This window comes from Planococcus citri, chromosome 2 (assembly GCF_950023065.1).
Source record: "Planococcus citri chromosome 2, ihPlaCitr1.1, whole genome shotgun sequence".
NCBI classification, from domain to species: domain Eukaryota; kingdom Metazoa; phylum Arthropoda; class Insecta; order Hemiptera; family Pseudococcidae; genus Planococcus; species Planococcus citri.
Genome location: NC_088678.1, coordinates 21,553,670 through 21,564,974, shown reverse-complemented (window position 1 = coordinate 21,564,974; position 11,305 = coordinate 21,553,670). Strand labels below are relative to the sequence as shown.

General features: G+C 34.3%; 2 protein-coding genes and 1 long non-coding RNA gene across 3 annotated transcripts; 1 reads left to right on the top strand and 2 right to left on the bottom strand.

Moving 5' to 3' along the window:
• Positions 1 to 276: 276 nt before the first annotated feature.
• LOC135834978 (uncharacterized) lies at positions 277 to 7,609 on the bottom strand. The gene is made up of 4 exons (XM_065348991.1): positions 7,392 to 7,609; positions 3,807 to 4,922; positions 3,504 to 3,702; positions 277 to 1,091 (listed from the first exon to the last, which is right to left on the bottom strand). Exons 1-4 carry the CDS (start codon positions 7,533 to 7,535, stop codon positions 940 to 942), a joined length of 1,611 nt encoding a protein of 536 aa, XP_065205063.1. The 5' UTR covers positions 7,536 to 7,609; the 3' UTR covers positions 277 to 939.
• Positions 7,610 to 8,119: 510 nt separating this feature from the next.
• LOC135834977 (uncharacterized) lies at positions 8,120 to 9,646 on the bottom strand. Its single transcript, XR_010556801.1, has 2 exons — positions 8,972 to 9,646; positions 8,120 to 8,618 (listed from the first exon to the last, which is right to left on the bottom strand). It is a non-coding gene; the product is annotated as an uncharacterized LOC135834977 (long non-coding RNA).
• A 111-nt stretch (positions 9,647 to 9,757) lies between these two features.
• Positions 9,758 to 10,985, top strand: Arpc5 (Actin-related protein 2/3 complex, subunit 5). The gene is made up of 3 exons (XM_065348990.1): positions 9,758 to 10,070; positions 10,160 to 10,238; positions 10,311 to 10,985. Exons 1-3 carry the CDS (start codon positions 9,925 to 9,927, stop codon positions 10,548 to 10,550), a joined length of 465 nt encoding a protein of 154 aa, XP_065205062.1. The 5' UTR covers positions 9,758 to 9,924; the 3' UTR covers positions 10,551 to 10,985.
• The last annotated feature ends 320 nt before the right edge of the window (positions 10,986 to 11,305 follow it).

Sequence of the window (11,305 nt, the reverse complement as noted above, 5' to 3'; positions counted from 1 at the left end):
AACTCGTTCCATATCTGATTGGATGATTTTATCGGCGAAAACGTGCAAGATGCGCTTTCGGTATCATGTACAGTACCTACATGAAGTTTTCTTGGTACTTGTACAGGCTAATTGCACGTGAAATTGAATGATAACTGACAAGAGTTTATGAATCGAATGTAAAAGCCTTAGAATAAAAGGGATGAATCATTTTTCTTGGGAAGCTGCGAATGCAACTACAGTGAAGTAAGTGGAAAAAGCTTATAATGATTAATGACGATGGATTAAAAAATACATATATAAATCTGTGGCTTTTATTCATACACCTTCGTAATTACGAGCATTCAATTTGATTATTAATATAGGTTTTTTTTAGAGGTGAAGGTGTTGGATATTATTAAGTACATATGAAGAGTGATATTCCAAAACTCGCTTTGTCCATTTTTATCAAAGTTGGGTTTTCAGTGGTACCTGGTAGATGAAGTATTAACTCACATTCCTACATCATCAACCTACGAAAATGAGGTGTTAAACGCACCTAAATAACCAATTCACTAAAAATTAAAAAAAAAATAATGTTTCAAAACGCGCTTTGTCCATTGTTATTGAAATTTTTTTCAGCAGTATTTAGTGGATGAAATGTATACCTACACTCCTACATCATAAATCCACCCAAATAAAATGCTAAACTCGCCTAAAAAGCCAATTTACCCGTTTAAAGGGAAACTGTTTTTCCTCTCTCCTGAAAAGTTGTGAAAATGGACAAAGCGAGTTTTGGAATATCACTCTTCATATAGTAATTTTCTTAGTAGGTAAAACATTGTCTCGATTATAGAGCTATCGGAAAAACGGAAGATACTTGTATATTCAAAAACAATTCGATTTCTTCTTGTAAAAGATGAAATTAATAAGCGTATCTTTTTTCAGGGAAAATGTAACCTGCATCGATTCTCAGGTCAATCACACATTAGCGATTACAGTTGTGTCTTTCGTTGCTGTAGCATCGATTTCGTGTTCTGCTTCCAAGGTGGCATTTTTTTTCTTCGACAATATTATATTTTGTAACATGCTTCGACATCTTTTCACGACAATCGCGAAATACAAAGAAACACCTGCGAAGCATCACAGCCTACTTAGGTATCTACATAATTATATCGTTTTTGTGAATGGATAGATTGATCGAGCTGTACAATCAAGAGTATAGTCAGAAAATGCCACCGCTGATTAGAATGAAACTTTTTCAGGTGTTCAATGTTCATTTTTAGCACAAAGAGATAATTTTATAACTCTGTTCGTATTCCATTTTTCTGAAATTTGCCTCGTAAATTATAGCTGAAGGAGCAGAAAATGGACAAATTCTAAAGACGTAACTATACCTACATAAAAAGTACAGTTACTTAATAAAATAGCATATTTTCAAAATTGAAGGAGCCAAATAGGTTCGAATTTTTAAACAAGGCATCAAGAGTCCTTCTACTCCCCCACCTCATAAGATGATTAAAATGGCCCTGGACCCAAATTTGTTTAATATATTGTTGTCAAATGGTACTGACCTGACCATTTGATATACCTACAAACATACAAAAACACGTTTATCAAAATTTTGATCTACATTCAGGAACTTTTTAATTTTTGCTTATTTTCAAAAGTCGTGTTAGATTAACTTTTTCAATTTCAACACCAGAAAAACTGAAAATTGAGACTGACAAAGGAACCTCTTGAGGTGTCACACTCCGATTTGAACGGAACCACGATTTTTTGAAAGAGCATAGTCTAAAAACCCCAAAACCAAATTTTCAGCTGCCCAAGTTCATTTTTCGATTTTTGGCAAATTTTTGAAAATTCAAAATTGACTGTTTTTGGCGAGTTATGATTTTTTTTAAAAGTACGTACTGGAACAGTAAAAATGGTCATAATAAGTACCAAAACTAATATCAATTACCCAAATCCAAATTTTACCATTTCCATCCATTCTGGAGCCTCCAGCGCGATTTTTCAATTTCTCCAGAATTTTGAATTTGCTCCAGAAGGCGTGAATATGAAGTTGGGCAGCTAAAAATCAAGTTGTATATTACACTCGACCTGTTTAACAAGTTTATCCACATTTGAGCGATTTTGAGAGTGGCATCTCAAAAGTGGCTTTTTTTGACCAGCTTTTTTCAAAATTAAAAAGTCCAAAAAATCAAAAGTTTCCCGTTTGTGTGGAAATTTTTGAAATTCACGCGAAACGCTGTATATTGTCCAAAACTAACCCTCCAAATCCTAATTTCACAATTTCCAGCCATTCTGGAGCCTCCAGCGCGATTTTCAATTTCTCCAGAATTTTGAATTGGCTCCAGAAGGCGTGAATATGAAGTTGGGAAGCTAAAAATCGAGTTGTATATTACACTCGACCTGTTTAACGAGTTTATCCACATTTGAGCCGATTTTGGGAGTGACACCTCAACAGTGGTTTTTTGAGGTGTCACTCTCGCTCCAAAACGACTTGAAATGGTAGAATTTGCGCTCGGGGAGTTAGTTCTTGAAGAAATACAGTGATTCGCGCAAATTTCAAAAATTTCCACACAAACGGTTATCTTATGATTTTTTGGATTTTTTAATTTTGAAAAAAGCTGGGTCAAAAAGCCACTTTTGAGGTGTCACTTCCAAAATCAGCTCAAATGTGGATAAACTCGTTAAACAGGTCGAGTGGAATGTACAATTCGATTTTTAGCTGCCAAACTGCATATTCACGCCTTCTGGAGCAAATTCAAAATTCTGGAGAAATTGAAAAATCGCGCTGGAGGCTCCAGAATGGCTGGAAATTGTGAAATTTGGATTTGGGGGGTTAGTTTTGGACAAAATACAGCGATTCGCGTGAATTTTAAAAATTTCCACAGAAACTGTTATCTTTTGATTTTTTGGATTTTTTAATTTTGAAAAAAGCTGGTCAAAAAACCACTTTTGAGGTGTCACTCTCAAAATCAGCTCAAATGTGGATAAACTCGTTAAACAGGTCGAGTGTAATGTACAACTCGATTTTTAGCTGCCCAACTTCATATTCACGCCTTCTGGAGCAAATTCAAAATTCTGGAGAAATTGAAAAATCGCGCTGGAGGCACCAGAATGGCTGGAAATTGTGAAATTTGGATTTGGGTAATTAATATTAGTTTTGGGACTTATTTTGACCATTTTTATTGATCAAGTACGTACTTTATTAAGAAAAAGCATAAATCGCCAAAAACAGTCAATTTTGAATTGTCAAAAATTCGCCAAAAATCGAAAAATGAATTTGGGCAGCTGAAAATTTGGTTTTGGGAGTTTTAGACTATGCTCTTTCAAAAAATCGCGGTCCCGTTCAAATCGGAGTGTGACACCTCAAGAGGTTCCCTTGTGAGATAAGGTTACTGCTTTTTGAATAAGAATAAGTGTAGGTAGGTAAGTACCTACAGGTAAGTATGCAATGAACAAAGTTTCATTCCAATCGACTGCAATCACTCTTGACAAATTGCTTATTCAACGCTGTCCATTAAATCTGTACAAACCTATGAAAAATGAAAGTCCAGCATTGCTCACAATCGTAGAGTTTTCAAGGTCTTTCCAATCGATTTTCGCCAGTTCATTCAGTACGATTATCTTACGGTCGGTATTTGAATCAACATTAATTTCCAATATGACGAATAAACCCGATATCACAGACAGATAGAAGAAAAAAACGCTGAACGTCAGACATTTCGGAATTATCTGTAAAAAAATTAGGTATCAAAAAATCGATTATTTGACATTACAAATCCTAGGTAGGTACCTATTTACAAAATCAATTTTCAACGTCAATGCGCAATATTTACTTTAAGAATTCCATAAATTCCCAACACAGAACTGATAATTCCAAGGATGCTCCAAATAAGAAAAAAGTAATGAACGCAATTCAGCAATACTTTCTCCGCCATACTTTCCAAATTACCCAGACGTTTATCCACACCGACGAGTTTATTGATCCCTATCACCACATCGTCTCCTATACGATCACGTAAATTCTCTGGTAAATTTTCAATCGTATTTACAGTCTGCTTGACGGACGAAACCGGATCTTTGACAGTGCCTACAATGGTGTTGGAAGCGTTGTGAACCAAATTCCCCATCTGGTCCAAGGGTAGCGTGGTTTTATTTTGGAGATTTTCAGTGATCTTTGAAACTTCATTTGGAGAGATTTCTTTGACAGCAGAAATTCCATTTTGGATAGTTTCCTTCGGATCTATTTCGTTAATGAAATCCTTACCTAGCGTGCTAAAATCATCTACGGTGGTTTTAGTTTTATTCGATAAACTGTCAACGACACTGGAAGCTTTTGAAGGGATTTCTTTGACGACTGAAATTCCATTTTCAATAATTTCCTCCGTTTTGTTGATTATAAACTTCACTGGGATGCTCGCTTCGTCTACGATATTTTTAGTTCCGTTTTGGAGATTATCGATAATGGTAGTCGAAATATTTGAAGAGATTTGTTTAACGACTGAAATTTCATTCTCGATAGTTTTTCCCGTTTCGTTGATAATTTTTCCTCCTAGATTGCTCGCCTCGTTGTGGAGACTTTCAGCGATCTTTGTAGCTTCCGAAGGTATAATTTCTTTTATTCGCGAAACACCTTTTTCTACTTTGTTAGCGAGGTTACTCAACGTATTCTTCGAGTCGTCTATGGCGTTTTTGGTTTTATCCGGGATACTTTGAACTGCTTGAGTGATTTTCGAACCGATGCCATCGACAGTTTTGCTAACTTTGTCGAAAGGGTTTAGTTTCCCAGTATCGAAGATATTATTTCCAACGATGGAACGTTTTTTACGAATTATTTTGGCGGAATTTGAACCAACTGCGCTATTTTTAGTATCTGCGGGAGTTTTGTTGTCATCGGTAGTCGAGTCGGTTGTATTGAGATTAACATTCCATATGTGGAAACTGCAGCCAATCTATGGTATAAATTATACAAGGTTTATTCATAAAATACATTTTTTAGGAGAGGAAACCTACATTTTTTTCAAGCTCACATGAGAACCTCTTGAGGTGTCACCCTCCGATTTGAACGGGACCGCGATTTTTGGAAAGAGCGTGGTCAAAAACCCCGAAAACCAAATTTTCAGCTGCCCAAGTTCATTTTTCGATTTTTGGCGAATTTTTGAAAATCCAAAATTGACTGCTTTTGGCGATTTATGTTTTTTTTAAAAGTACGTACTTGATCAGTCAAAATGGTCAAAATAAGTCTCAAAACTATTATTATTTACCCAAATCCAAATTTTACCATTTTCAGCCATTCTGAAGCCTCCAGCGCGATTTTTCAAATTTCTCCAGAATTTTGAATTTGCTCCAGAAGGCGTGAATATGAAGTTGGGCAGCTAAAAATCGAGTTGTGTAATATACTCGACCTGTTTAACGAGTGTATTTACATTTGAGCAAATTTTGAGAGTGACACCTCAAAAGTGGCTTTTTGAACACCTTTTTTCAAAATTAAAAAATCCAAAAAGTCAAACGTTTCCCGTTTGTGTGGAAATTTTTGAAATTCACGCGAATCGCTGTATTTTCTCCAAAACTAACCTCCCAAATCCAAATTCCACAATTTTCAGTCATTCTGGAGCCTCCAGCGCGATTTTTCAATTTCTCCAGAATTTTGAATTTGCTCCAGAAGGCGTGAATATGGAGTCAGGCAGCTAAAAATCGAGTTGTACATTACACTGGACCTGTTTAACGAGTTTATCCACATTTGAGCCGATTTTGAGAGTGACACCTCAAAAGTGCTTTTTTGACCAGCTTTTTTCAAAATAAAAAATCCAAAAAATCAAAAAATAACCGTTTGTGAGGAAAATTTTGAAATTTGCCTGAATCGCTGTATTTTGTCCGTAACTAACCCCCCAAATCAAAATGTTACAATTTCCAGTCATTCTGGAGCCTCCAGCGCGATTTTCAATTTCTCCAGAATTTTGAATTTGCTCCAGAAGGTGTGAATATGCAGTTGGGCAGCTAAAAATCGAGTTGTGTAATATTATACTCGACCTGTTTAACGAGTCTATCTACATTTGAGCCGATTTTGGGTGACACCTCAAGAGTGGGTTTTTGACTGGATTTTTTCAAAATTAAAAAATCCCAAAAATCAAAAGATAACCATTTGTGAGAAAATTTTTGAAATTCGCGCAAATCGCAGTATTTCTTCAAAAACTAACCCCTGGAGCGCAAATTCTACCATTTCCAGCCGTATTGGAGGGACAGTGACACCTCAAAAAACTACTCTTGAGGTGTCACTCTCAAAATCGGCTCAAATGTGGATAAGCTCGTTAAACAGGTTGAGTGTAATATACAGCTCGATTTTTAGCTGCCTAACTCCATATTCACACCTTCTAAAGCAAATTCAAAATTCTGGAGAAATTGAAAATCGCGCTGGAGGCTCCAGAATGACTGGAAATTGTAACATTTTGATTTGGGGGGTTAGTTACGGACAAAATACAGCGATTCAGGCAAATTTCAAAATTTTCCTCACAAACGGTTATTTTTTGATTTTTTGGATTTTTTATTTTGAAAAAAGCTGGTCAAAAAACCACTTTTGAGGTGTCACTCTCAAAATCGGCTCAAATGTGGATAAACTCGTTAAACAGGTCGAGTGTAATGTACAACTCGATTTTTAGCTGCCCAACTGCATATTCACGCCTTCTGGAGCAAATTCAAAATTCTGGAGAAATTGGAAAATCGCGCTGGAGGCTCCAGAATGGCTGGAAATTGTTAAATTTGGATTTGGGGGATAGTTTTGAACAAAATACAGCGATTCGCCTGAATTTCGAAAATTTCTACAAAAACGGGAAACTTTTGATTTTTTTGATTTTTAATTTTGAAAAAAGTTGGTCAAAAAGCCACTTTTGAGGTGTCACTTTCAAAATCGGCTCAAATGTGGATAAACTCGTTAAACAGGCCTTGTGTAACATACAGCTCGATTTTTAGCTGCCTAACTCCATATTCACGCCTTCTGGAGCAAATTCAAAATTCTGGAGAAATTGAAAAATCGCGCTGGAGGCTTCAGGATGGCTGGAAATGGTGAAATTTGGATTTGAGTAATTAATATTAGTTTTGGGACTTATTTTGACCATTTTTATTGATCAAGTACGTACCTTTTTTTAAAAAAAGCATAAATCGCCAAAAACAGTCAATTTTGAATTTTCAAAAATTCGCCAAAAATCGAAAAATGAACTCGGACAGCTGAAAATTTGGTTTTGGGGGTTTTAGACTATGCTCTTTTCAAAAATTGCGGTCTCGTTAAAATCTGAGTGTGACACTTCAAGATGTTCTCTTGTCAGCTTCACTCCTCTGATAGTGAGGTGCATTTCAGCAGTGGTAGGCAGATACCAAGCTAAGGTACAGTGCCTAATTAATTATGTAGGTAGTGGATCACTACTTACCAAAACTATCCATAACAGAACCAATGTACCCGTTCTCAGAGAACATATATAGCAACACTGCTTAACTTCTGACATTTTAAAACACCTTTTAGCAAATTCACTTGAATCGAGAGTGAAATTATGTGCACTTCCCGAAACAATCATACTTTTTCAACTTAAAGGTAGGTATAATTTTGAATAAAATCAAGAAATATGTACGAGTAAGTATGCCACGTAGATCGATAAATTTATCAGAATTGGTTCAAAAATCAATAGATAGTAAGTAATAAGTACATAAAGAAAGGTATCCAATTATGCAGGAATGTTACATTTTGTTGCAACTTGCAAGTTGTCGTATATTATCTGAGATTATCTTACGATAATGTTTTGTGAATAATCGAGAGTGATTGTTGTTGACGTAATTTCTAAGAGGTTTGTGCTCAAAGAAGGTAATTATTTATGGGTTCCAATTATATGTAGTTCCTGTATCTACTTCTAAAAACTACCTATTTCATTTCGTCATATCAAAGTTCCCTTCCTATTCCTGATTTTAGAAAAAAAAATATTAATTTTCAAAATAAACTTGATTTAATTTTTCAATTTCAAATAATTTTTTCAAAAAAAAATTGGATAAGTAGGTACTTATTGTCCTATTAGGTTATTAAGGTGATTTTTAGTCTTTATTTTCCCATCCATGTACGAATTTTTCTTCAATTTTATACAGCGTAAAGAATTTAAAACCAATGAAATAATATGTACATTCTATTTATTAGCTAAAAAACGAATTCTTAGACAAAAAATAACACTGATTTAAAAATAAACCACGAAAATATCACACCGATTACAATTTACACGCGTACTTTAGGACATACACGCCCAATATACAAATACAAATTACAGTCAAAATGAAAAGATAAGACAGCCAGAGGTCTCGTGAATTGGACGAATCAATCACAGTTAACTTGAAAGTTCTAAAGTCGTTGCTTGTTGCATTAAACTCACAATTATACGTTCCAGTGTCGTTTGAAGTTGAAGAAGAAATTTTCAAAGTAGATCTCCAGCTTATGATGCTGTTATTCTGATATTCTGGAAGCGATTGCGATATATTGTAATGCGAATTACTGATCAGTTGAGTGTTATTTTTCTTCCAAATTATATCCGTTGTTCCATTCGATTTTAAATCACATATCATCGTTACGGGATTACCTTTAGTTTCACTTAGCGTTATTGGATCTTGTATTTCGGCAGCTGCAAGAAATTTATTTCATTAATTTCTCATTTACAATGGGTACAAATTGAAGTATGGCAAACACATTCTTGGTATAGGTATTAGATATATGTATCACGAAACACAAATTATTAATATTAAAATTGAACTTCAATATTAAGTAAAAGTACCTATTTTGAAAGTACCTAGACCTACTTATTCAACACTTAAGTACCTGGCAAATTTAGCAAAATTTATCTGTTTGTATTTTGCAATTTGCATTAATTTATTTCACGTTCATTCCTTTCTTTTACAACCAAGACTACAGATAATAATAACAAATGCTCATAATTATTTTCAAAAATATAAAATCGACCTAGTATTTTCAACTTACGTGACTTTTCTTCGTGCAATTCCTCACTTGCAGCTTCGTTAACCGAAGAAGTAACGAATAAAAACGAATAGAACAATAAAAATAACATTTTGAAAATCATACTGCTCAACTCGACACTAATCAATAATTTAAACTCGTTCAAATATAACTATATGACGATACATGATTGAAATCTATTCAATTTCATGCAGTTGCAGTAAGTTGTTATCAATTTTCAGATTATGAAGATTTTCGATTCGAATTGCTGAGAGACTGCGAGTAAAATCATTCAAACATGAAATAGGTATTTGATAAAAATGACCTAAAACTGAAACTCATCACTATTATCACAGTTAAAAAGAGTGAAAACATTCTATAATAGTCGTAATTAGATACAGCAGTCGGACTTTGGAACCTGCTGTTTTAAAATCTACAAAAATTAATGTTCGACCATTACCTACTAATTGCATTTCAATGATCGCAAAAAATATACGTAATCGAATCGTCTCAGCCAAGGTATGGTAATTGGTATGATTTTATTATCAGTACAACTTTCGTTTGATCGTTGTTTTATTCATGGATATCGATAATTAGTAATTCAAACTTCGAAGATATAGTCGAATCACGAATGAAACAATACAATTAATAATTTACGCAATCATTTTTAAATTCTAGCAATATTTCGTAAAAATCGTCATTTACGATCGAGAGTTCGTAAAAATTCGTTTCCATTTGTGATTGGCCGAATGTTGAATGACGTCAGTGTGAAAAACGCTGCCTGTATAAAAAACACAAAGTCCATAAAACGATTTCATTTTGTTCTTGTTTTGCAAATTTTGCTGAACAGAAATTTTATCAAATTCTTTCAATTTTGGTTCAGTGAGCTTTCTCCGTTAATTAATTAATTTATTCATCGTGTGTATAGTACATTTTGAAGTATATTTCTCCTTGAACCGTAAGTAGAATCTAGACCAATGGCAAAAAATACGTCGAGTACAACTTTTCGAAAAATCGATGTGGACCAATACAACGAAGATAACTTCAAGATCGATGAATCAGCCGAGACCGGTGTACCGTCCAACTTTCCAGATGACGCAGAAATTACATCTCTAATTAATCAGTACGTGTATTAATTTATGTATCTAAATTCTAATACAATATCCATCGTCTGTATAACTAGAAATTCAAACACGAAACACTTCTTTACAGAGGTAAACTAGACGAAGCTTTGATCACCGTTTTGAAAAACGCCCCGATGTCGGTAAAGAATCGAAATCCTCAAATAAAAGTAAGCATTCACCATCGTCAGTCTTTCGACGAGCAAACCCAACGCCATACTTTTAATCATTTCGTTTCGCAGGATAAAGCTCTACGATTAATGATGAAGGTAATGCTGTCGATAAAATCATCGCAAATGGACGACGTCATCCAACGTTTAGACATCGAACAAGTAGATACGTTGATGAAATACATTTATAAAGGATTCGAAACACCTACCGAAGGTAGCAGCGCTCATTTACTCATATGGCACGAGAAAGCATTCGCTGTAGGCGGACTAGGTAGTATAGTTCGTGTTTTAACTGACAACAAACGAGTCTAATATAGCTAAAATTTCACTTCAAATTTCCAAATTTCTTGCATTTTTGTTTTAATTTGTGATGTTATCTTATACTTTGATAGTTATTTATGCGAATCGCTGCCATTTAAACTCGCGGATAACGCGAGTAAGTAATACACGTATAGTCGAAGACTAATTCGGTATTTCTGTAAAAATGTATTTCTTGAAGATATTCAAATTTCAAATGGCGTGTATTAGGGATTTTTATCTATTTCTTATTGGTATTTTTATTGATGATGTACCTACGTTGTGCATTTTATCGTGTATACTTTTTATACCCTTGCAATTGCAATTATTAATATACAAATTATGTATTCACCCCTGCTATGGGTATTTTATTTGTAATAACTAACCCATTCCTGTGTGCATCATTTCGGTGCTATTAGTCAACTTGTAATAAATTTGTTTATATTTTTTTCTCGGTTTTATTTATTCATTTTTTAAAACCAAGTTTTGTATTTGGTAAAATCAATGCGGAAAGCTGATTGTTATTTACTGGTAAAATTCAAAGATATCGATGTTTATTTTGAAATGCAGCTTCTGTGCCATCCAAAATTCAACTTTAATTAAATTTTGTGAGAGAATTTCTCGGCCACTTGCATCGGTGAATGGCGAACCTAAAATCAATTTTAATGAACTAATTTAGAAGCGTTGAAAATAGTTATTGAACAGCGATGTTTCTGAAAACCTATTTTGACATATTCCAGCAGCCTTCGCGTTCTGAAATCCACGTCTTC

Bases quoted from the DNA above. Each gene is read 5' to 3' on its own strand.
- LOC135834978 (XM_065348991.1), bottom strand. From the start codon at position 7,535: ATGATTGTTTCGGGAAGTGCACATAATTTCACTCTCGATTCAAGTGAA. The intron at 4,923-7,391 runs GTAAGTAGTGAT...TTTATACCATAG, and splicing joins TTCTGTTATGGATAGTTTTG to ATTGGCTGCAGTTTCCACAT. The intron at 1,092-3,503 runs GTTTGTACAGAT...GATGCTTCGCAG, and splicing joins TGGACTTTCATTTTTCATAG to GTGTTTCTTTGTATTTCGCG.
- Arpc5 (XM_065348990.1), top strand. From the start codon at position 9,925: ATGGCAAAAAATACGTCGAGTACAACTTTTCGAAAAATCGATGTGGAC. The intron at 10,071-10,159 runs GTACGTGTATTA...ACTTCTTTACAG, and splicing joins ATTACATCTCTAATTAATCA to AGGTAAACTAGACGAAGCTT. The intron at 10,239-10,310 runs GTAAGCATTCAC...TTCGTTTCGCAG, and splicing joins ATCGAAATCCTCAAATAAAA to GATAAAGCTCTACGATTAAT.